At 35.3% G+C, this 27,418-nt stretch overlaps 1 protein-coding gene across 2 annotated transcripts; it reads right to left on the bottom strand.

Moving 5' to 3' along the window:
* Positions 1-602: 602 nt before the first annotated feature.
* On the bottom strand, positions 603-21,918 carry LOC144422878 (uncharacterized). 2 transcript variants are annotated; one of them, XM_078112811.1, is made up of 23 exons: positions 21,814-21,918; positions 21,177-21,437; positions 20,480-20,767; positions 19,880-19,963; positions 19,406-19,447; positions 12,857-13,189; positions 12,619-12,750; positions 10,510-10,680; positions 9,078-9,220; positions 7,596-7,721; positions 7,165-7,345; positions 6,950-7,012; positions 6,548-6,623; positions 6,236-6,368; positions 5,816-5,903; positions 5,689-5,727; positions 5,040-5,158; positions 4,195-4,335; positions 3,435-3,606; positions 3,092-3,157; positions 2,696-2,765; positions 2,212-2,353; positions 603-2,065 (listed from the first exon to the last, which is right to left on the bottom strand). In XM_078112811.1, exons 1-23 carry the CDS (start codon positions 21,818-21,820, stop codon positions 1,961-1,963), a joined length of 2,982 nt encoding a protein of 993 aa, XP_077968937.1. In that variant the 5' UTR covers positions 21,821-21,918; the 3' UTR covers positions 603-1,960. The 2 variants fall into 2 exon arrangements, with proteins under 2 accessions (XP_077968937.1, XP_077968942.1); XM_078112816.1 differs by lacking the exon at positions 10,510-10,680.
* Positions 21,919-27,418: the final 5,500 nt, after the last annotated feature.

Below are 27,418 nucleotides of genomic sequence, written 5' to 3'. Positions count from 1 at the left end.
CTTTGAAATAATTTTACCGAAATTTTCATAATATCTGGCTTCACATATTTCATTTACTGATATACAAGATCTCTTTAAATACCCACCGTACAACTGTGTTTTTCCTAAATGTCTCGCACATTTGTTTCTCCCATTGTTTTTAATACTTTTTATCAAGTGTTTTGAGTGAATGTATAATTTCGATGTATTGGATTGCTAATATATATTATTTTATAAAAAAAGATTCTTCGCTTTGGAGACTATATGGTGGGTAGACACTGGGCAGTAAGTGTAGTGCCGTTTTATGTTGCAAAAATCAAACTGATCGCTGCTTATGTATATTTTCCAAGCATGTCTTGAATCCATCTGCATCACTGGGAAATAGGCTGATGTAAGGAGCTACTGACTTGACTATTTTCCCATCTCAGACGTTACACATCTCACTTTCGAGTATCATGTCATTTACCTGGGCCGAACCATTCCTTTTGGCTCTTTTTGAAAATAGTAGCTTCTCACATATCAGTGGATGGGCGTTCGGAGTGAATGAAAAAATGTAGCCCTTATTGATAGAAATTAAATAGTTCTCTGTCCATAGCCTAACGAGAAAATCACACAGGAAGAATTCGAATCACAAGCTTATTTTTTTTATTAGTTTCATTTTATCTGTCACGATGGTTAAGCATAATATACATATATATACCAGCGGTTCCCAACCGTAAGCTCGTGCCCCCGCCACCCAAAGGCGCCCACAATGATAGGCGCAGAACTGATTTTTCTTTTTACTTTACAAGCATACTCTTCACTCTTCCTAGTTTCTTTGCTAAATAAGGGTATTTCACAGGGTGTTTTCACTTTGTTAAGTATGAATTGTTTGAACATAAAAGAATTCGGAATACATCAATAACAGTGACACTATAAATACCACTAGAGTGCTATAACTCCCGGAAGTAGGGCACAAGCCATAAAGGGTTGGGAAACACTGATATATATTAAGATGAAAAAAATAGCTCGGTGAAGATCCCAGGTCATTAATGCAAATCACAAGCTTATTTCATTTGTTTCTGGTCTCATCATTACAATGATTACACATGATATATATATATACATTTACAGTAACATCACTAAAACAGCAAAATAATAAATTCCACATTTTACTAACGTCAGCTCAAATCAGTTTATCTATAAGCGACATAAACTAAATGCCGAAAATCTTGGAGACACACACAGGATGTAAAATGTTTCAAAAATACAAAGCTCTGAAACAGAAACATGAATACTTGCATTAGTAACATGAAAGGTGGCACCTTACTCGTTGGTTAGGCGCAGAAATTTATACGGCATAGGATGGGGGTTAGTCAACACTGAGATTCACAAATAGGGGTCCGCGTCCCAAAAAGCTTAGGAAACCCAAGACTAGGCAATCATCTGCGAGGCTCAGTAACATCATACATATTTCATAAATTTATTGTAACGTCATAATATTAAAACATGGCTAAAATGCATTTGTGATGTTATGAATAATTATATGCGAAACCAAGTTTTAGTTACAGTTAGGATACTGTGTCAACCCCCTTACAAGCCACGCTCCAAGTGGTGGGTATGAAAAGAGAGGGGATTGGAATTACTGATATATCATTCAGTACTAAACTCCCATAGCATACGTATAAACTGTTTAATCAATTTTTTTGTTTTAAAATTTAGACAAATTCTTTTATTCGATCGTATTTAATTTTTTAGCTTTTTAAACGGTGATATAGGGAACAAGCTTGAGAACTGTACAATTTTTACTTTTAAAAAGTTTGAAAACTTGTACATTGTGGAACATGCCTCGCAATTACAACAGATTTAATGAATAATAGTTCAAAATTGAATTTTGAGGCTTGCCTATTGGTAAATTCACACTTAGGGAATGATAGTATAAATGCAAATTACGTTGTAGATATTTCAATACAGAATTTGATGAACATAATGAGTAATTTGTTTATTGGGTGGTAAGACTTTCGCCCATCCATTCGTATTCGGTCAACAGTTTATAGACAGCTGGCCGATCTCTCTCTTCCTGTTTGAATACATCCTTCAGAAGTTTCTGAAAAATAAACAAAATTATATTAAAATATATATTCCGCAATTCAAAATATCTCCGACCTGGCGTTCAACTCAAAAATAGTGAAAATTCTGAATATCGATTAGAAGTATATACTTCTAATCCAATATTATTGAGTAATTTCCCACCTTCAAAGATTCTGATATGCCAGTTGGTATATACAGGACAATTTTATTTTCTAGAATCATTTCTTTAACTTTCATTTCACCAAAATTATTCTCGAATGGCGGCTTTACTTTCAACATTTCAATAATGGTACAACCAAGACTCCTGTAAATCAAAGAAAATTTGTATGAGTGTGATGTTTTTGATTGAAGCAAGCATAGACAGATGATGGAGATGAGGTTGGTTATGAATTCAATCAGAATAAACAAACCTTTTGCCCATGAGAGTTCGGCTTACCACTTGTTGGGTACTCAAATGAAACTGGAATAACCAAAAAAGATAAATAGACTTGAGTCATCTGGATGTGATGATTCGGACCCATCATCAACATGTCCCACCAGTATGACTTATTTCAGTGATTGAATCGAGACTCGGATGACACTTGACTCGAGTCTTTGGCTTTATAAATTTCCACCCAAAGCTGAAGCAGCTAGTCCAATGACTTACCATACATCCGTTTTTTCTGTAACCGGCTGGATACCTTTCACCGCTTCTGGACTCATCCACCTTACAGTGCCTAGAATTAAAAAATCATTCGAACTCAACATTGGTATCGACCTTGTTTAAATTATTGAATGACGTATGTTCACCAACTAACTAGAGAAATTTGGGATAAAATGTTTAGCACTACGGACCGAGAGAATATTTGAAGACTAAAATAAAGTAATAACTGTTTATACCGATTTCTCCCATTTCAAAGTATATACTGAAAATTAATTAAGTAATTCCATAATCTATCCATGTATTATTGAATCGGCACAAAATAATGACGAAACGGCATCAAATACGTAACAAAACTATATAAATAATGCAAGTTTCACAGTATAGTTATTTAAATCTTACCTATTCCATCTCTTGTGACGTTTTGTTCTTTCTTGCGATGAAGTTTTTTTATAAATCCAAAATCAGCTGGAATAACAGACAGAATAATAGTAATAAGTCAAATCAATTGAATATTGTTTCAAGTGAACATGTTTGATTATTTAATTGTAATAATTATTATTCATATGGGATTGCTTCGGTTATGGAAATTTTTATTTCGATATTACAGTAAAATGCCATTCTTATTCGAAATTAATATTAATTTATGCTTAATAAATCTCTAGTGACCAAAGTAGCTATTGTCGAACTGTATTTACCTATTACCGACGTTTAGAAATTTTTTTAATCGAAAAATACTCATTACCAATTTTGATCACGCCATCAAAGCTTATAAGTATGTTGTCTCCTCTAATGTCTCGGTGAATGTATCCGATTCTATGTAAATATGAAAGCCCTTCCATTATCTGACGAGCGTACTTCCTTGTCTTAGCTTCCGTGAATCCTTCGTCTGCTTTGATTTCTTGTCTGAGACTTTTCTGAGGTATGAAAAATTTTAATCCAAAATCCACACTGGCAACTCAAACACAGAATGAGTAAAAATTATTCACCGCATTTTCTGTGTATAATACGAAGAGCTAAATTTTACTTCCAAGATTTAGGAGTGCATATTATGCGTTGATACAGATAATATCGAAAAATGGTAATCGATGATTTATGCTTGATTTGTCAATTATTTTCACATATAATTAATTTAGTAATATAAACCCTGAATGGTTTCAAACATTTCACTAACTCAAGGAAGGGGGGTAGGGCATCAATATATGATGTTCATATCTTGTGTTTTAGACAACGTTAAAATCAGATGTAATACTATTTTGGTTATCCACAACATTTTCATAACATCATGTTATACCTATATTCTGCAAAAATATTTTGATATCATAAAATAAGTTATTACAGCTGATTAGAAAAACTGATTAGACGTAACAGGGCAGCATTTATAAGTTGACTTTTCAGATGCATATACTCAGAGGGTGTATGTAGCTCGTACTGGCCAGAGGCTACACAAATCAGCCTCAGGGGTCTTTCTCGCTTAATTATTCATAAAAAAAGTTGAATTATACCTCCATCAGCTCCATTGCCAAAAAGTATTTATCTTTTTCACCATCGTTCTCCATTTTGCGACCATAAAATTTAATCAGATGTTCATGACATGCTTTCTCGTGAGCAAAATCGTACTCTCTCTCGGGTTTTTCACACTTTTCCTAATAAAAAAAAACATAATTGTAGAGTCGTTAAACGAATGTAATTACGACAAAAGTATGCAATTCAAAAGCATACAATTCAATTTAATGAGAAATTTCCTGCTGTCTACCCGATATCATGCGTGTTAAACGTGGTTGCAATGAAATTTCTGCAAGGCGAAGTAGAGCGTGGACTTCCACACGATTTCTCTGTTTGGTCTTGACAAGAGATAACGATGAAAAGCTTTTCTCACATAAGTAAGTTGTACAAAAATTCAGCAGTAATTTAATGGATTTGTCACCGGATTAGGATATTCTTTTTAATACAATATCCAAAACGGTTACTATATGGTATCCAGCGGTTCAGGGCTTAAAATGTGCATAGGACCCTCTAACCAAGTTTGGTTTACGCGCCAATAAGAGGTTAAACTTACAAAATAAATAGACAGTCAAACAGTGCCTTGAATTTTGCAATCGAGATAATATAATATTGGAAAATAATTGGCGGACCGGCAAGAAGGTTGACGCGGACCGCCGTTTAAGAACCGCTGCCCTCAAGGTATGTTATGTTACCATGTTACTCATTCCAAATGAATACTGTCAATTTAGATAATGCATAAATAGATAATAAAATATGTCAATGATCGGAATTTTATCAGACCAAAAAGAATTTTAAAACCAAATGATTAGGTTTTTACACACGAATAAAGAAAACTTTATTATACCTGATTAACTTCGATTTCTTTCATTGCAAATAGCTTCCCATTCTTTGTTGAAGCTTTGTACACATCGCCAAATGTTCCTCGGGCAATTTTTTCTATGTATGTTATGTTGTGTAAATACTCTGTACAAACAATTTTAAGTTTTTCAATATTAGAACGATTCATGACAACTATAAAAGTGATACACATTTTACGATATATAATAGTGTACATTTTTAATATTCTTGAATTGTGACTTTATTTGCTCACTTATCTGTCGAATGGTGTATAAGTGCCTTTTATGAACATTCATATATTTCAAATTATGCCATAAATCTTTACCCTCATTAAAGTGGTATCAGGATCAGGACAAGCGGTATGCACAGAAACCTTTGTCATATGATGTTTGCGCTCACTTGGTCACTCCTGCAACTTTTCGACAGCTAACGGATCCAAACAAAAAAACTTTGCGTCCAAGAAAGTGATTCTTTAAATCAAGTGACCGACTGAACGTTAGAGTAGAATTAGTTTCAAGTCTCATTTTGAGATAATTTACAAATTTTCAAACGTCACCTGTGTCATCCTACAGTATGGCACAATACCGTGCTGCTGAATAGGTATATTATTCATTTGTTTTCATATATATATATCACACAAGCCTAACAATATTTACCATTATGTTCAGAACGGCTATCAATTTCAACAGGATTTTCTGTAACGAAAAAACATTGTCTTACGCCGACGTGTATCTATATAAAACGACAAATTCAGAAAGCAAAAATTAATTTATTCAATTTTACCATTCGGTTTAGGAATCCATTGTAGACTCTTCAGTTCAGATATAGAAATTCGCTGCTCCCTCCTATTCATTGATTTTGAAAGAAACTCCTGTATAAATCAGTGGGAGATTGAATAGCTACAAATTAATAAACAAATTAGTAATTTTATGTCGAAATTGTCAGCATCAAGTCCTCAACTTTTTAACAATACATTAAATGGTTTTAATTTAAACTGTAACAAACTCAATAATCAAAAATATAAGTTATTTGTGAACTGAATCCAATTTACCTCAAGAAATGTTGAGCACACTGGCCATAACTTTTACAAAAAAGCTATTCACTAAATGTGTAGAGTTTAAAGAGGCGGTTTAACGCGCACATGTTCCATCCGCTTACCGATACTTCTTTAGATGTATAAAAAAAAATTCTGATAAGTTTTACTTTCAATTGCTCGCTTGTATCTGGAATGAGCGGAATTTGCGTTGTCGCCGTAAAAAGTCTTCTTTGTGTCCATCCCTTGTCATATAGAGGTGGTTTACCAGTAAGCATTTCATAGACTGTGCATCCTACACCCCTTTGAATATATCAGAAAAAATATATATATAAAATATTTAGTTCGAAATAAAGATTTTTCATTCGTTTCTTTGTTTTTGCATTTATAAAAAAATAGATCATCAATATTCAAAATTGCCATAATGCAGCAATATAATTTTGTGTACAAGTTAGAAAAATAGTTTACAAACGAAAGCTTACCAAACATCATCACTTTCGTCTATTACGTAATTTCCATCATCCCCAATTTCCTCGGGACTCCAATTGGTGAATTTTCCTAAAATTTAGTAAGTTTAAATGTGTTATTCGATGTCGCTGAATTACGAGCACAAACTTAGAGACATCTATGAGATTCGGATTTCTTGACTCACTCGAGCTTTTGTCCAGATATTAGAAATAACAAGACTTGCTAATGGGAAAACTAAATGGAAACGAGCATTCAGGTGTTTCGCACTATCACTCCGAATAATGCCATACCCTGTGTCTGAGTTCCCTAAAAATTATAAGTTTGTGCTATGTTCAACGTAGAAAAATTAATTTCAATCTTAAATTCGGCTCATTGTGTATTTAATAAGTGTTAAGTCAACTGTTATAATTCCCCACCATATGAAGATCTTGAATATGTTGTTAGTTTTTCTTCGATTGATCTTCCAACAGCAAATTCACCTGTAAAGAACATTATCCAACAATATGTAGGCCATACAAATATAGTGGCAAATTGTGATAATTTGTATTCGGTCAAAATTTGACGGGGTATAATTAGTTGAAGCAAGAATAAAGAGAAGTTTTGCCATCGGCTGACTCGTTTTCTCCTGTACCTATCTTAATTCCATGTAATTCATTCCAAAAAATATTAGAACACTGCAAATCTCCGTGTATGAGTCCTTTGCTGTGCAGAAATGTTATCCCCTCAAGTATTTGACGTGTGTAGGTAGCTGCCTCGTTTTCTTCTATACCTTGATTCGGATTCTTTTCTTTGGTGTGGCTTTCTAGTGATTGCTGAAAATACGTTTGTATTGTATTCACAAGCGGCGTAATTGGCTTGAGTAGTTTTAGCTGTTGGAACCATTTTGTACCCTACTACCCAAAAAATGTACCCTTTACCTCAAAAAGTGAACCCACTTTTCATTACAATTTCGGGAAAAACACAACACGCTCAAACGGACAAAAAGCTTTTTCGATAAATTCGCCATTCCTTCTATTACAATTTTGTTAGCGTATATATATATATATCATTACTTTCTTGTACCCAGTTCAAATGCTCCATATAAATTGAGTAGTTTGGTGGATCCGGAATGTACTCAATATACTTCAACAGCCTCTCATGATCCAAAGAAACCACAATTTGCATCCGATTTGCCACTTCTTCGATGACCTGAAAGGTATTATATTGTCGTATTCAATTTGAGATGTAGTAACTGATATAGTTGTAGGTATAGTTGTACACCAAGTGACGATGCAAGTTATTTGCCGCTGATTCACGCGACTTGATAAATGTACTTTTATTTGGCATTTTCATATCATTATTAGTGAACAGGGTGGTTTTGTGGATTCTGCTCAATTGTTGTTGTTTGCGGCGTTGTCGCTGAGAAAATAAATTGCTTTTCTTCTCAACTACATAACCACTCATTTTCACATTTCTAGAAGTCAAAGATAGAGCTGCCTTTCAAAGAGCATTTATACGTCTTCTGTGCATTCTGGTTAAAAAAGTGCAGTAGGCTACCACCACCAAATGAGTTCCCTCCTTTCCACCACGCCATTTTTTGTCTTAAAACAGATAGTACATAAGGGAAAGTACGTGGTCGTATTTAGATTTTGAGACAGATAGGATTTGAGTAATACAAACGGAGAAATCGAATTAGTGACAATTTGTTAGCGAGAATGAATGGACCACATTGCATTCGACTGCAGCATAAAGGTTTAATTAAGTATTCGCATTATTAGTAGTTGTAGCCAGGTACGGTAAATCGGTGGGAAAAAGAGCATCACATTTGTAATTAAGTGCGTCTTTAGTTAAATACGTTAATATGTCATGTTTAAATATATTTAAATTGGCATTGTAGACACTGTCGCCTGCTAACAGATTGACAATAACTCGCTTTCTCTGTCTGTATCACTCTTGACTTGTCTGTCTCAAAACAAAATCATCGTCACGTACTATCCGCAATGTACTTTAAATATTCACCAGCTGCTTCCCTTGTATGGTCATGTTTCAAAGACTCCACATTAGGCCCCCAAATCTTCACATATGACATACATTTATTTCGCAAGAGGGCGCTAATGAGACATTTTTAAATATTTGTCTTTTTGCAATTTACTTGCGTATCCGTATGATGATTTGATTTCACTTGTTGGCAATAAATTAAGAAATATTTTATATTGAATTACCATGAGAATGAGAAAACGGGGAATAAAATAATTAAGGCGCCTGAGACAACATGCGAATACCGGCCTCCCATTCGTTCAGAAGTCCGAATCGGGCATAAGCGGTTGACTGAATTTCCTTGAAATGGCGAGACAATCCTCCTATATATATATATATCATACACTGGATTCAACGTGCGAACCAATACTGGACAATCAGCTATGCGATAGCAAATGTAATATATATCTGTCAACCGAGAGCCGAATAACAGTCTACGCTATTATCTAACCATAAATTTGTTTACCGAAAATAAAATGTGCTTAGAGCCCCATTGAAGTGGATTATAAATATTTAACTGTCTGATACCGAAGGATCGGCGTCTTCAAAAGTCATTTCCATCTCCAACGCCACAGGATTTTGATGAGATGAAACGATGTACAGATCTGCGAAGCGCCCTCGTTCGATTTTCTTTTCTTGAGTCCACTTCGATCTCACATTCCCTCGACCAACTGCAATACATTCAATTAGACACCAATGCCTTAGCGACATTCAATTTTGAACTATTATTCGTTTCAGGTCGTTTTTAAATTATATAATCTATTTCCAGTGTAAAACGGTTAGAAATTTTATAAATGAATTTGCCTGAATTTAAAAAACTCAACCCTAGAATCTAGCTGCAAATCCCGACGTCCGAGAGTTGAAAAATGCAACTCCCGCGCCGACCTCAGCACCAATGAACCCGTATCAAGCTCCGACTCAGCGCCTTGCATGCATTTGAACGTACAATTTGAATATTAAATTATTTTACACAGGCCTTCCCTGTCTGTGAAACTTCGATCTGATCGGTATCGACGGTATTCAATAAACGTATTTGGTAGACAGTATCGTCTACACCAGTTATGTATACTAGCATCCAAATATACACATTTCCGATAGCGTGTGAGCCGCATTAATTTCCGCCTATGAACAATCGCCACATTAAAAACTTCAAATTATAGCGCACTCGTGAATCCTATCTCATAATATCCTGTGCTAAAAGCCTGTCCAAATGAGACCTCTATGTGGTCGTTTCTTATTTATTATCAAAAACGATACATTTTTTTATTCACTTATCATCGATGTGAAGGATGATGTTTTTTCTGAGTGTTGGCCAAAGCGTTAAAATCATCTGGCAACTTGGTTACCTGCAATACGTCATTCAAATGGTGATCTGACAAGCGAGTACGAAATTTATTCCTAGTGTAATTGATTTTGGAAAAAGCTGCTCACAGCAATATGTGCTTCCGAACGTTCACATTACACGTTTTGCATTGTCATGTAGATGAGCGGTGGCGCAGCATCGAGTGTCGACGTCGAGTTTCGTATTTGCAATGACTTACTTCGTAATGCCATGATGCTGGCTTGGCATATCAAGCAAATAGGTTTTGAATCGCTCAAGAATGAAATATTTTACCGTCCAGGTACTTTGGAATGTTCGACCCCCGTCGCGAACTTTTCTACGTTTCCCAGAGATTTGAATGCCAAATTTTAAAATTCAAAATACATGAACCGATATATAGTTGCAACTAACGGTGGGCACGTTCAGCAAGTAAACGACATATAACTGACGCTACTTACCACAAAACAAGCGTTGTACAGCAGCACCTGCTGCGACATAAAATTGTGGAGACAATAATAAATTTAGGATCAAGTTTCATTCTATGCATTAAAGGCGAGGTCGTTCGAGGGTCGTATTTCGCAGTTTGCCGATCGCTGGTGTATACGATATTTTCTTTAATATGTGCAATCCCGGACTTACCTCTAAAACTGCCTTCATTTCGGGTATTTGGCGCGAGTGATAAGTTACCAAGCGTTGGGTTAAGCTTCAAATTAGTTGCAAGCGGAGTGCTCATGGTTGGTGTCATTGGTTGCATGCTTGCTCCCAGGTCCCGACGTACAATGTAATTCTTCGCACCAAAAGTTGTATTACCTGGATATAGTTAATGTTATCAACTTCGAAAACACTGAAAAATTAGATTCAAGTGCACTTATCTCATAAATAGAAATCCGAATTAAAATGTTTATCAATTTTAAGGCTCACTCAACTGTGACCAAATTTTTGTTATCATAAACTTGGACTCAATTGCTTTGTATAACCCAAATATGGCATCTTACCATTCTCGAGATGTTACCTTAAATCACTAGGAAATGGATGTAAAAAATGTCTTTAAATAATATTTCCAAGCTTTTAGATTCCTATAAAGACCGTCAGAGGCTAACAATAAGCCAAAATCGCTAGACCGTGACTGGGGTGTAGGATAACAAGTTTCCTCAAAAAATCATTCAACCAATTTTCCAACCATTTCTATGTATATACTTAATTTCTTAATATCCTCATTTCGAGCCGCGCAGCATTACGAAGTCACTGGAGCATAACGAGGAGGGGAGGTAGTGAGGTACCAATTTTCCGGTGCTGAAATATTCAAATTATTATGATCTTCGAGAATTAAGCAACGCGTTGCGCAGAAACTCATTCAATATGCCCCGAATCGCCACAAATTACATTTCAGTTTTGTAGCGGGCCGCAAATTAACAAATAAGTTATGAATTAATGTTTAATTTTGTGGAAATATGATGAATGTGGAGAATAAAACGTGGTTTCATACAGAAATAGGATAGACAGAATAGGAGTTTATTTTTTCAGCTATCGCATAGAACTCACAGGAATATTAGAAATAAAAAAGTAATAGTCTTCTACCAAAAAATCTAATATTCAAGCACTGATGACAAAAGATTGCCGACCCATGTACTAAGTCATGCTTCCGTCTGTATTTGTTTTTCTGACAGATGTTGAAGTACCGACGGAGGAAATTTGTTATATCATTCATTCTAACCATAAGTGATGCTGTTGCGAATGCGGATTGGATAATATGTATTCTATTGCTAGTTAATCCATTTGTGTCATTATTATGTTGAAACCATGTTATTTTGGCCATTATTTTTATTTCCTCGAATTATTTATCCACAACAATCTTTAATGCAGAGCCGCGCTATGTTTTCTTTGCCCAGTTCTGATTTTGGATTCCAACAGTATACTTGTATTAAGGTTACAGTGTATATGTCGTTGTATCTGTTATTTTGATCAATTCCAGTTGATCGTGCAACTTTACAATATACGAGCATTTGGCAATCTATTGTGTGATCATTTGACTTCTGAAGGAGTTCACTTGGGGTTTACTCCCGCTGAAGTACGTTTCTTAGTAATAGGAAAATAACACTCAGAGATAGGGATTCACATATATCCCCATAATGCCCATTTTCGTGGCGTGGCGTATTAATGATGTTTAGTTTTTTTTTATTAGTAGTTATAGGCACACTGATACAATAGTGCTCCAATTTGTTCCGATTGTGCACGTCTATTTGAGAATGCAACATTGGTCTCAGGAGTTTTGGTGGGCAGAGTCCGCGCTCCGCAATTAGGTTTTAATTAAAAATTTGCGCCAACGCGATGTTTTTGTATAACTTTCAAAACTGGCCTTAAGTTATATTGAAAATTGAACAATATTTGGGTTGAAATATTTACGTTGATGCTTTCGTAAATTAATGTTATTATTTTTCAATAAAATTCGCATGAGCGATGAACGAATATTCTATACTTTCACTAGCGCATCGACTAAAGACTATTTGAGTTTTTGTCGGAACTTTTCACTTCAATTAAAAGCAGTACTAATCTGGCACTCCGACTCCGGTTACGACTGCGAGGAGTTTTAAAATGCAATTGCCTCTCAGACTACAGTATTAATAAGAACGTGCTAATCTGCGACTCTATAGCTCTGTTAGCAATTAACTACACATGTTGAAAATCATTACAAAATATTTACACAGGTTAAGTTGGTCACGTGTTTTTTGCAATTTCATTTAAACTTACCTTCTCGATCTTGTACATTTGACAATGATTCATTGGGAGATAGAAGCTGGCTACCAAGATTCATGGAAGCTGACGTTGTCAAATTCAGAGTGTCTCCCGTCGGTTTCTTTATTTGTTTGTTTGTTTCCAAGCCTAAAAGTTTTTAATAGAACTAAGGCAATATATATATGGATGTGTATGAACATGCTAATAATAAAATTATTTGAAAATTAGGGCGTTTAAAAAGAGAATGATTTACCAGACTTCACCGTTTTTGTCACTTCCCGGGAGGCGTATTTCTTGGTGGTATCAACATTTTCATAGAATGTTTTGACTCGAATTACGTAAGGTTTGTTTTCAATTATTTTCAACGGACCGCATATGTATTCGTGAAGGTGATTCTCTGGAACGAAATCCACGTTCTCAGTACCCCCATGTTTCCCACCACCTTCTTCAAAGACTTCTACTTGGAAGGTAGTGATGAAATAATCTTCTCCATGGTCAGAAAACGACGGTTGATTCCATCGAAGAAACAACTTCACGAAATTGATCTTGTCATTTTCAAAGCGTTCTTGCAAATTTTCCACGGTACCTTTATATGAAAAAAAAACTAATCTAGTGAAACAATGCGAATGCACCGATGTAATAAGGAATGTGGGATTTCATTTAATAGTCTTAATAATAGTTGTTATCATCAAGCATACTAAATATAAAAAGTATAAGACAAACTATTGTTCTATTTATTAGAAACGATGTGGCCAATATTTTTTTTATGAAGCGTTTTCGCTCAGGCCAGGTTCGGTCAAGCATAAACGGGACTGTGAAAATTTACGTCAGTTTCGACGCGACAATCCCTTGATGTCGGTGACCGGAGTATATACGTCGCCGAAACTGGTTGATTAACTCATATGTGTCGACTTAGAGTGACAGGTATTGCATAGATTCAGAAGTACTTCTAGGAGTCGTAGCCCAACTGTTTTTGCATTTTATTCTCGACCTCCATCTGCGTGCGTCAAGAGACGCAAAAATGCTGGGTATAACCACTAGCAGTATTTGTGGTACGATAATACTAACTATCGCTACACATGAGTTAATAAACCCTTTTCCACGCCCGCCTTTTATGGCGAACTCTATTCGACGATTATGAGGTCCCAGCAACGTAGTTTTCAAATGATTTAGTTGGATGACGGTAGAAAATAAAATACGGGAATTATTTCTGATGGTGTAATATACCTATCGCTGCATTTTTCGCCACATAGTTTAAATCCCATTTTTATTTCTCTATACTTTAATCAGCTCTACTGCGTGATTGTCACGTCGTAATTTTTGAATGATGTTGTCACATGGAGTCCAGTAGGAATTTAACAGAAATATTCGAAAATGGTTAAGCCACGACAACCAGAAGTGCTTGTGTAACTATATTATACACAATAGATGAGTTGAAAAACATACGTTTTGCGTATGTGCAACAGAGTTGGATCAATTGTAATTGAGGTATTTTCATTCTGTGTAATTGTAAATGTAATTTGCTAAAATTTTGGCTCAATTACAATTACACCAGGGGTCACCAAACTAAGGTGTCCTTTCACCTGGCCCGCAATAATACGAAAAAGGGCGAAATATTTTTCCAAGGTGCGTTTTCCGAGAATAGCTTTCCTTTATTATTTCGTAACATAAGCTAATCAGCAAGATGCGAAAAAGTGACGTAACAATATGCCTTTTAGCATCCGTTAGGTTAAGACACTCGGACAGATTTTCAGTCGTGGTTGTAAACAATACCTCATTTTGCGATTTCGAATGCTATTCGTTAGTTTTTAGTTGTGTTTCGGAAATTTAGGTATGAATCAAATAAGTCAGTCATCCTATAGCCTTCTTAGGAGTTGTTGGACACGAAGTGGACATAACGATCGTTTCAATATTATGTTGTTGTTGTTGTTGTTCTTGTTCTTTGACACGTTTTTAAAAAGTCGCTTTTCTCTTCGAATACTGGACCAATTGCTTTGAAATTTCCAGTGTTTGAAGATTAATTTTTTCGCTAGAAGGCTATTACTTTTATTTATTTCAAAATTTTGCGTGAATTCTATGAAATTTGATATTTCGTCTAAAATTTTGCTGTATTATTTTTTTTATCCATGGGAACACGGATTTTAGTCAGTGTCATGACTGGCTGTACGTTTTGATTCTGCAAAATTCTTGCTACTGGAAATTCAGAACTTTTTTGAGGGTACCGGTAGCGTCAAAGGTACCGGTAAGGACTGATTCGCTCTGGTCTGACGTGTCCATATATTTGTGCGTAGTTCTCTTGTTGGAATTAATAGTAGTAATCAAAAATTAGTCTAGAAATAGCTGTGATAAAATAGGCTAAATCCATGGGAACACTGGTTGTCTGGTTTGAGTCTGTAAATTCTTGCTACGCGAAACTCGAAAATTTTTTTGAGGGTAGCTGTAGCGTCAAGGGTAAGGACTGCTTCGCTCTGTGTAACGTGTCCATATATTTGAGCATTGCTCTGTTGTAAATGTAATTGTAATTTGATATTTTTTGCACCGAGTAATTGTAATGTAATTGAAATATTTAAGGAAGTAATTTTATTGCAATTGTAATTGAATTACTGTAATTGTTCCAACTCTGATGTGCAAATTTGATAATTTTTGAATAACGTAGTCAGATGGTGGTCAGAAATGAAATGTTCAGAACTGATTAAACCATGACTACCAAAGACCCCTGAGCTATTATAGTTCACCTATCGCCACATGGTTTTGATACCCACCTATGAGGTACTAAATACGTTTCTGTATCTCTATACCCTGATAAGTGATTGTGAAATCCAAGTGACGTAATTTTTGAATGGCGCAGTCAGATGGTGGTCAGAAATGAAATGTTCAAAAATGGTTTGGTCACGACCACTAGAAGTAATCGCTACATTAGAGTCAGTCAATCCGTTTCTGCGTCCGTATACTCCGGTAATCTTTATTAGGTGAAATTTGGGATGACGTAGTCAGACGGGATTCTCGGATAGAGATGTACGATTGGTACTTTTGCACTTTTGGTACAATTTTCTCTGCACAATATGTTGGCCCGTGCATTGGCGGAGATCTATACCATAGTTAACTTAATAATATAGTTCGCTCACGCTTTTTCGTCTTTGTTTATTTATGTAACACAGTTCTCTCGTTACGCTTGAGTGATGTCATGGTATTCTCTCAACGCGATATTGTGGCACGTGTAGTCCCTAGCTTAGTGTTGCCAATTTGGATTGTTTTAATCTAGATTTAGATTATTTTCGTATGATTTAGATGTAAGAAATATCCATTTAGATGTTAAATTATTTTCTGGATTATTTTAGCATTCATTTAGATTATTTTGACAAATGTTATTTTGCATTGTTCTTTAGTGACAAAGAAGTGAAGTTCAGTAGTACCTAACAGTACGTTCACAGAGATAGGATTTCTGGATTTAATACAGAAAAGCTTTTTAATCAAGGGTAATAGTGTTCAAAACAAGGAGAGAGGTTAGCCAAAATATTGTCAAGTATTGAATACTCTGAAGGTGGCGTAAACTGAAAGCTGTTGTTATGCGAAAATCTGAAATCAGGAAATACTGTTGTTCACTAATGGGCAATATATAATAACTTACTATTCTGGAATACTTAAATCGAACCCAGAAAACCTAATCCTATTCTATTTTTATTGTTATTTCAATTTGGGAATTCTTCCACCATATTGATGGATTATGATTTAAAAAATAAATTGATTGGAATTTATTTGTTACCAAACAGTCTGAACAGTGGAATATAAGAATTTTAACGAATGCATTTTGTCTTGAATTGTTCAAAATTTATGTGATTTCTAAATACTGTGTTGAAACAAATTATTATCGTTGTATAATAATGTTGCCTAATGTCCTTCGATAGTATATGGCTGAATGGAAGAACTGCCTCCCCCACGTTTGACAACTTTTTCTAATTCATCGTCGACAATAGCGCCCGACACTCGACCAAACGTGTGTCGAGCTTGGACCATAGGAATGGAGTCATTGCATTTTTGTTTTACGATATCATATAACAGGGGTGGGCAAATTCTTTTAGTATAAGAGCCGCATGCAGCAAGTCAGAAATATGTAAGAGCAGCATAATTTTTTAAATTAATAACATTAGAATACCGTGAACTGAAAAGAACTTCACACAAACGTATAATAACAATATTGCAAAGTATATATTCTTCAATCGCTTAATAAATAAATAAAAAACTGTTACGCTACAGTTTCTCTTAGTTAAATTTGGATAATATATAATATTTGCCAGCGAGAAGAGCCGCATAAAAACTTCGGAAAGCTGCATGCGGCTCGCGAGCCGCGGTTTGCCCACCGTTGTTATATAAATTTGTATTTTCGGAAACGGTGTGTCCTAAAAAATAGAAATTCTTTTAAATTAATTGCAAATAATATCTTAACATCTGACGTCTGGTTCACATCATTTTCCGGGAGAACTCGGAAGGCCGCGGAATATCATTCAATTTGAAAAAAAATAAAGAATGTTTCAAGTATTCAATGTTCTATTTACTTACAAGATCTTCATCAAATCTTGGAGGCAACAAGCTTTTATTTTTTCTCATGATAATTACTTAAGCTACCCTATTCATGTTCGAAAAGCTGTATTGATATAAGTAATCACTGGACACGTAGTGCACATAGCGATCGTTTTGTTATTATGTTGTTCTTTGACACGTTTTGAATAAATCGCTTTTTTTTCTCCAGAAGGCTATTACTTTTATTTTTTGCTATGACGTCATCAAAATTATGTGGCGCTAAGTGTGATACAATTTTCTTTTTTTCATTAAAACTTTAGTATGTTTGGAATATTATTTTTTGAATTTAGATTATTCTAGATATTTTTTGTTAAGATTCTAGATTATTACATCTCGAGACAAATTCATTTCTGTTACCAAATTTTAATTTCCAGTTATCATCGTTATGCATACCACGTGTGGCAACTTTTTTAATTTATCGTCGACTAAAATACCGCCCGACACTCGACCAGGCGTGTGTCACGCTTGGGCGAGAGGAACGGATTCATCAGCGACTCGAAATCCAAGATATATGTATTTTATTGGGAGCGCAAAATAAATGTAACAAAACGCATTGTTTTGAGTTATAACTTCGTATTTTCGGAAACCGGGTGTCGTGAAAAGTAAAATTTGAATCTAAATTAATCGCAAATAAGGTTTTATCATCTAAAGTCGGGTACTCATCATTTCCCAGGAGATCTCAAAAAGTCATTTAATTTAAAATAAAGAATGTTTCACTATTCCAAAAAAATAAGATTGTTGCCAGCGGAAAATCGCCGATGAGATGGCAGTCGGCACCAATAATAATAAATAAAATTGTGCATTAACGCCGTCTCCGTGTTCTGAATATTCAGGCGGGGATTACGGTGTTCGATGTCTGCCGCAAACGCTTTTGCGGACTTTTTGCGAGAAAGCACAAGTATAATCACACGAGACGGATTTCCTCGCGAGAGAACAACGCTCGTCCCTGTGATTGATAAATTATAAATACGAAATACAAAAATTGACGTACGGCGCCGAAGAGGCGGAAACCGATTCCTAAGGATTCGAATCTTCCGAATTCGGTATTCTATATCGTCCATCCCTAACTGGGAGTATCTGAATTCTTCTTTCAGTGCTATAGTTCTGGTATAAACCTGTAATTACTATCCAATAAATGCCATCGCAGAACAGTAGAATTACTCTTCCCCTACTCCACTTTGATAACTTATGGTACCGACGCAGAGATGACTGACAGATGCCATCATCCCCTACCTCATCCTAATGCCTCAGAATATCTTTTCATTTATTTCAACCAACAAAACCATTCCAAATACGCAAATAAATTCAAACGGAAATCCTTTTCCGTAAGCTTCAAAATATAGCAAACTGATGACGTAGAAACGCATCACTCATGCGTAGCGAACCGGCCGTGAGCCAACTATATTCAGTAAACTATGCCTATACTAGGCGCCTAGCGGCTTGTATTTTAAATAGAACAATTAGTTTTAGATGACCCAATAGTTTCGCTCGATTTTGCTTGACTGCTTGAAATACTGAAAGGTTTAACAATTATGTCATTATTTAAACGCGGCTTTAAAGTATCAATATAATATCATTGTACCGTAATGCCATCACCTTTGCTTTATTCTTTATCAGATCTTACTTAGTGTAACTGTATGTGAAAATAATAATGTTGGGATATTTGATGCATCTATTGAATGTGTTTTTTTTTGCTAACCTCATTCATTCTTTAGCTCATTAAATATTATTTCATCACAATTTATCCTGTGGTTATTCTAAACTTAATTAAGGAAAGTTAATATGATATTATGCTAAACAGAATCGGATTTGAAAATATTCGAATCGGAGCCTTGTGATTCGATATTTAATTCGAAAATATTCAAAACTTACGAGTATATCCCTATTCACGAATGGCGCAGTTAAATGTTGTATCACGCTTACATTATAACGAAAGATAACTAGAAAATCACAAAAAAAGGGAAATCTCTGCCCTGGTAATCATATTCCCCAAGAACTAATGTTAAAATTGTTTTGTTTATGCTAACCCGAATATTCATTGTATACATACGCTATCGACACTGCGATTACTCATTGGACGTTCGGTTCCCATATTTGACCTGGCGGAAAGCGAATCATATAGCATTAGCAGGAGTGCATACCAAATTAACTATTCTGGGGCCATATTTTGAACACGGGTCATGATTTACATTACGTTTGGTCACAGAAATATAGGTTATCTTACCGAAGTCCGATGAGCGATCTGATAAAGCGTCAATTACAGTTTCTGCAAAAAAAGAGAATATATGAAAAAATTAATGAAATAATTTTATATAAACTCGGAGTTCTGGCGTTTCAGTGAACAGCACATGCTTGTAATTTAGTAGAAATTAGGTATTGTAAAATAAAAGTTAGTATATATGTAGCATATAAAATACTACTTTCTAATCAGCCTACTTGTAACCGAACGCATTCCTTTGATTATGCGATCGAAAGCAGAATATAGGCATATTTCGCAAATATATAAGACAGACATATAAAAGTGCTTATTTATCACGGTTATTAATCACTACTTCAATTACGTTACTTAATTAATATGTTACTTCAATGAATCATATTTTAAAATTGAATGTATTTGTAACTGATTATAGAATCACTCAAGCTTCAGGACTGTACATTAACTTATATTTCAATTATATATATGGCGTAAATCACTCACGTTGAATAGTTGATTGACTTAGGTCAAGTGTTCCTTCAAGGCCACGGATATTAAATACAGGTGGCACTTGGCCATAGCCCGGTGCTGAAATAGAAACGTATCGTTCCGGTATCAAGTTCTTTTTTCGTCATGGGCCACACGGCACACTAGTTCACATATGGATCGGCCATATTTAAAGACTCAAATTATTGCTAGTTTTTTTAAAAATATTTTGAACGTATGAATATCTTAATAAGTATTTAAGAGATTTTATAGTATCTCTGTAGTAAACTTTTAAAGTATTTTTTCTCTTTGGGCAATCGATAGAACTTCTGTAGTTGTATTTAAAGGCGCTATGTATAAGTATTTGTAATGAACAACTGTGTCTACATCACACAATACCCTGTAGCAACCTGGATACGTCTCGTTGCGCGTCAAATGTCACCCCGTGACGTTAGTCGTGGCTGTTTACTTGCTCTTTGTAATTTTTGGTGATGCAACATTGAGCATATGTTTGTTGTTCATTCAATCTGATATTATATTAAGACCTTTGTTAAACCGTATCTGACGTGTTTCGTTTCGTTTACAGGGGCGTACTAACAGTATACAACAGTTTCTCACCTCGTCCTCCGGTATGAATAGAGTTGCTGGTGCTCGCGAGACACTGCTCGTAATCGTCATACACAGCTGTCACGGTTATCTGATACTTAGTTTCGGATTTGAGAAACTTCATAGTAGTTGACAACTTTTCGGCCTTTTGTTCTCTGTTCGGCCCGCCGTTGCATATGGCACGAACGCGGTAGTATAGCAGCCCAGTCGTTGATAAGGGCTGATCGAATGAGACATCGATCCATCGATTCGGAGTCTTGCCCAATTTCAATTTCACGTCCCTGGCAACACGTACGCCACCTGCACATACGAAAGGAATCAAATTAAACAAAAACTTCGTGAATTGCGCTCATGATGCCTAAAATGCAATTTATGTTTTATTTCGTTGTACTATTGCCATTGGGAACAGGTTCCCTAATAACAAGCAACTTGTGAAGGAAGAATAAGGCTATGGGTAAACAACAACAAGTTACATTTTGCTGCCTCACTGAACTATGAACAATTCCATTTCTATTTTTCTATCATGAATTTTATTTAGAAATAAGCATGTGCATTTTACGTTGCGAGGTTTTCTTGAATAAACGTAATAAGTTACTACATTCTCGAGTAAACAATTGAGTTGATGTGGAATACCCTGACCTAGTCTTCATTTTTAAACCGTTCTGGTTCGACGTGAGATCTGTAAACTTAGAAATAAGAAGATTCTTACCCAGGGTAAATTTCTTTTCGATTTCATCACAAATTTTGCCATCCTCGTGGGGAATAATTATTCTTACAAAGTAAGTTCTTCCAATAAATAGATTGTTCAAGTCTACAGCAATGTTCTGAGGATCGTCAAAATCGTTAAGTACTTCGACACCATCACCAGTCAGAGTTAACTGGTACGTGTGCCGATTCGTGCACGTATTCGGGATTCCGGTGAACACAACCTTTTTGTCCTTGTCAATGACAGTATGGGTGAAGTTATCACCTGAAGTGAAATATAAACAATCAATTAAAAAGCAAGCGGGCTTATTCAAACTTTGAACGCAAATAAATAAACTGAAAATTATGTGGCAGCAGGGTATTTTCACTGCATTTTTGATAGGGATCGACTGAATCCACATAGCGGAAAAGGCCAGTAGTCAGCGCTGGCACAATTTTTCACAAAACTAACGAAATTTTGAGTAACACAGCGTGTTCCGGGATCTCAAGGAAAATATAAAATCTAAAAAACTTTTATTTTAACTAATGAAAGATTTGAAATCAATCGGTACAATGAAAACAATTTTTCGTTATTAACAAAAAACAACACGAAGAAAGACGTTTAAACAAAAAGATCAACTTTGTATCATAAAGTTACGTACCATCCATTTTAAATCTTCCGATGAAAGAGGTCAATGAGTTGTTTTTGCAGCAAATACATAAAATGATTTTTTATTTAGCTTATCGATATATTTTCGTCTTCTGAAAAAACTTCATTTTTACTTCTCAAAATTTCTCACCATAATATTAAAGTACAACAAATGAAGAAAAGTTGACTTACATTTTGAGTTAAAATATTGGAATGGCAAAGACTTTGTTATGCATACGTTAACATTGGACCGAAATTCGAGTTTTAGGAAATTTTCCGAAGCAAAAGTTTTGGTTTCGACTTTAAAAACAGAACAAACAAGTAAAATGAAACAAAAATGAAAATCCAACAAATTAATTTACGATAAAAATGGCGGTAAATAAAAAATGAATAAAAGTAAATAGAGAATAGAATTGATAAAAACAGCGCTTATATTATATTATAGAGCGCGAAACGAAAAAAATCGTTGACTTGTGACGTCAGAGGCTCGATGCAGACCAATAAGACCACAAACAACTAAAATTACTTAATCTTAATCGAGCATTCGGGCGTCACAAATTTGTGGAAGTTATACTATGTCTCTGTCTTCCTTGTCGGCAACCAACTTGCTCAATTTTAAGCACGTTGCACTGGAACTCATGAGAAATTAGGCCGTATTTTTGTGCCGGATCGAATAAGCCAGCTGTTATAAGGGCTATAATGAAGCCGAGGGCAGATTTGATCTAAATGAATATCAGAATATATTGTGAAAAAACGATGTATTTGTACAAATTTCAACACAACTCGAACGTTGCACCGTTTTTGATAATTTTATCTTCGAAGTTGTACAATGACGCCGAAACAATGGTGCAATGTCATTTTGTCATGCAACACAGCTTGGAGCTGAGCAGTTTGGCATTTTAAAGCTTGGCAGACGAAATATGTCCACTTGAAAAAAGAAATGACCCTTGCAGCGAAGTTGAGTCGGCCGGTTATTTCGTCGAATTAGATTACTACCATCTGTGACATAATGAACGCCATTGTCGAATATAAACCATAATCATTAGAATAACCAAAACTTATTTCCAACGCAACTTAGCGTGAGTACACTTGGCTTCTGAGACAATTTATTGCACTATAAATTTGATATATGACTATGATATCAACGTGTTCTGCTATAAGATTCTCATAAACGCGATTGATAAAATTTCTCTACTGAAAATTTTAGTGGAAATCTAGCGGGTGTCTCAATGGGCGTGTGCAAAATTCCCATAAGGCCTTGATAGATGACCAAAAATCAATTGTTCCCAAATGGCGCCCATTGCCCAATAGTTGTTTTGGTAATATACTGTTAGAACTGAACTAGAAATATATACAGTTTATAGCTCTGTGGATGATGGTCACCAGAATACATATCTTTATTATCTCTGAAGTTTTACAAAGTTGAAATATTTTGTATTAGTTGTTTGTAACCCTATATGCCTTTATTTGTGGTCTTTTGTGCACGGCACATAAAATTTCGTATTATTGTTCATATTTTAAAATGAATCACGCAAAAACAAATATCAGTACCATGTGACATTTCTCCGTATACGTTTTAACCTCTTTGTCCTCACAAACTCTTTCACAAAGGTAATACTGGGAATCTGTTCTCGGTATCACAGAGTTGCGCACTCATATGCACAGGTTAATAAATATTTATATTTTATAATATCGTTGAATCAAACAGATATCAAAAACGGTCAATATTTTACACCCACTGGCCAGGATTTGGTTGGCGGCTTTGCAACAATAGGGTGAAAAATACACGGTTACGTAACATTTTGATATTTGCGTAAAATGTAACATTCCAGTTATAGACTATAATTCAGGCATGACGAACCTTTTTCAATGAATAGGCCAAAAACAAAAATTCGTGGAAAAGAAGACTACGGGTCATAAATTTTCAATCAACGAAAAATTTGATTTTGCCGCAAGTCATATCATTTTGAGTGGTATTATGTGATATTGAGCTCACACATGCATAGCTTACACTTATTTATACCAAGGCCGAGGCGATATTTGATACTCGATTTAATGAAATTCATACGCGGAAACATGGATTTATATGAATATTAACCATCGACAAACGTTTATAATGCTACTCAAATGCTCTGAGATTATAGTTTTCGATCGGCTTCAACATCGATAAAACTACCACCGTACTGTTCCAATCGTTATGCATGCAACAAAAGAATAAACTGTGAGGTTCTCGCTTAACTTCAAATATATTATACCGCCCTCTTTTATTCAAGCCCTTTTGAAAATTAGCCACTGTAAAAATAGAAGTCGCGAGAAATAACAGTTTATTTTCATTTCTGATCAATGAAAATACATTTTAGAGATGATTTGTGATTTGGCGGGCCAAAGGCGGGTCAGTGGTTCTCCATTGCTGTTAATGAGTAAAATACTTCGTTCAACATTTTAGCGATAACAGGAAACTCCACTAGTTTCTGAAACTTTGTATGATATAAATATTTGGCTGTTGTAGTTTTGTCAAGTTTTTACTTGGCGACTGGTACTATGGCAAATATTTAGCAAAAGATAATTACGCAAAAGATAATAATTGCTATGATAACAAACAGCATTCAACCATGTCTAAATCGGTGATGAGCCGCGAAAAAGTGTTGTATCTGCAGATGGTCAAAATATGAATGACGGCTCATCGTAAAAGCGACTCGAATAATGATTGAGTAATATTTTTAATATGACGTACTTTCACTTTTTTATATTGGGCAAGTGGTCCCAGCAGTAAAACCGTTAGACTTGTCTCTGCTGACATCATAGGTTGCACATCTCCGACGAGTCAAATGCCGGACCCATCAGCCATCATCCTACCCTGTGACCAATTGTCTAAGTAACAATTGGGTGGGCAATGCACAACCGCAAAAATTTCAGTCCTTTTACAAACAATGTTAGATATAAATAATTGCTTATAGAGGGTCTGGTTTGTAGTGATAAACAAAAGCAAGCATCTCATAAATAAACATAAATTAAATTGTGGGTAAGTAACAGAAAAAGTTTGAAATTGGAATTTTTAAAAGGTGTTCTGTCTCGAATTGTTGTTTCATTTTTTTTCTGATGTATTGGTAAAAATATTGCAAATTAAGGGTCCAACATTACGTTGTTGAATTTAAGCTGAGTCAGACTGTTGGGCGATAATTAGAAACAACTATGCGAACTCTGAAATCCGAAAATATTCTTATGAAGATTTATGAAAGGACATAAATTGAATTTACCATGAAAGTGCTAACGATAACACAACACGTACCACGCGTTTTTTCTTTACTGAGAAGAAACATCTTATTGCGCAAGAAACTAAGAACTGTAGTGGGAGACATATGTGTTTGTCTTTTGTAAACCTTTAACACACTAGAATGTGCGACTCGAAGCAAGCCCACATATCATAATAAAATGTCATAGCAATTCCTCCTATCTACTTACAGAAAAACATTCTGAGATAATTTTTAAGGTATTTCTACTTTTTTTAGTACTTGCGTTCAAATAACTCATCATAACTAACTAATTATTTTAGCCCTAGATTTGAATTTGATAGATCTTTCGGATCCTTTGTAGAAACCCCCGGCAAAATGCCAAGTTTTAAAATAATAAATGGTCAATTATCCAATTATGGATACGTTCCGGGTTAGGGAGGATTTGGATTTCCAGCGCAATCTGTATATTAATTTGTTGTTCAGCGAAAAAATTACAATATAAAAAGTGTTACACGGTTGAAATTACTGAGTCCTAACTAATTTACTGACATTACTTCCGCATTTCACCTATAACTGTATAACGTCTCTGAGTCCTTTAACTGATATAAGACCTAGTATTTTCGTACAAAAAATGAAAGATTTCAGCCCTTCAAAACATAGTAGTAGGCTAGTAGCAATGGTTCTAGTGAAGACCTATGCTTGATCTTGAACCATAAGCCAGCGCTAAACTCGTATATGTGCTTCCGTGATGAAACTATATATGTTCTAAAATCTAACTTGACGATTCCCTCCTTCTCCATCTGCAAATTTCACTTCTTTGATATTCTCGATTCAAAGCTCAGAGTCAGGATTAAAGTTCCTCTTTCTTAGAACAGAACTTGGAGTTCTGTCTCCGCCTGGTGGTTATTATATTTGCGAATTCGCCCAGGTTGCGGTCCGGGTTTGTTGAATCTGCGAGAAGGCAGATGTGGATCCATCTAGTCCAGGGTAACGAGGTATTTATTGTAACGACATGGACATATACATCGTTTTGCTATTATTTTGTTGTTAGAATTATTGTTGTTATGAAAAAATCGTCTTTCTCGTTAACTACCTGACCAATTGCTTTGGAATTTGCAGTTGTTAAATATCGTCTTTTTTGTTGGAAGGGTATCACTTTTATTGGACACGCAGTGGACCTATGGATCGCTTCGGTATTTTTTTTGTTGTTGTTGTTCTTTGACATAGTTTAGAAAAGACCGCTTTTCTCTTTGATTATTCGACCAATTACTTTGAACTTTTCATTGGTTAAAGATTGATTATTTTGCCAGAAGGCTATTACTTTTTTATTCCAAAATATTCTCCCATGAGATCTAATAGTTCATCCAAAATTACGCTGTATTACTTTTCAAGTATGGGAACACGGTCCTTAGTCTGCCAAGCGTGACGACTGATTCTGAAAATTCTTGCTACTGGAAACTCGGAAGTTTTTGAGATACCGGTAATGCTAAAGGTAAGGTAAACTACTGCAGTACTACTTCGTTTGGTGTCAGTATTTTTGTAAACTGTGGTATCTGCTGTTATAATACCTAGTAAATCGAATCAGTTGCTATTTCAATTCACGTTAAAACGGAATCGTCACGGGACCTGGAAAATCCGTGTACCGGTCTTTTTGTCCCACAAACGAGACAGGCACTGGCACTGGTGAGTTACGGTACCGTGCTGCATATGATTATCGAGGAATCGATATATATACCCTGGTAATGGAGAAGTGACTCGGATCACTTGGTATTTCAATTCATGTTGAAATTGAATGGAGAAGAATAGATCATTGCCACAGTACATGGAAGAGCTATGACAGTCCAAGTACCGTTATTCGTACCCCGATTCAGGTGCTGGTAAGTTAACGTATATGATTTTGAAACGTTTTTTATGGGAAATGTTTGACTTCGGTACCTGATCCTGTAATACAGAAGTGATTCAGATCACGCGATATTTCAATTGATGTTTAAACATAATCAAGAAGAATGAATCATTGTCACGGTACGTAAAAAAGCTATGACAGTCCCTGTACCGTCACGGTACCCCGATACAGGTACTGGTAAGTTACCGCATATGATTCTGGGTAATTGCTCTGCGTGTTCATATATTTGAGCATTGCTCTCTTGATGAAGACGTAATGGACCTATGGATCGCTTTGTTAATATTATTATTACCGGTATGCTGTTGTTATTATTCCTATTGTTCTTTGTCACATAAAATACCGCTTTTCTCTTTGATTACTGGACCAATCGCTTTAAAATGTTCAGTGCTGGAAAATTGAATTTTTCGCTAGAAGGCTATTACTTTTATTTATGTGGAATATTCCGGTGAGCTCTATGAGATTCGTTTTTTGTGTGCTATGAC

This window comes from Styela clava, chromosome 1 (genome assembly GCF_964204865.1).
Source record: "Styela clava chromosome 1, kaStyClav1.hap1.2, whole genome shotgun sequence".
Taxonomy (NCBI): domain Eukaryota; kingdom Metazoa; phylum Chordata; class Ascidiacea; order Stolidobranchia; family Styelidae; genus Styela; species Styela clava.
Note: the sequence above shows the minus strand (reverse complement) of the source record. Positions and strands in the feature narration are given on the sequence as shown.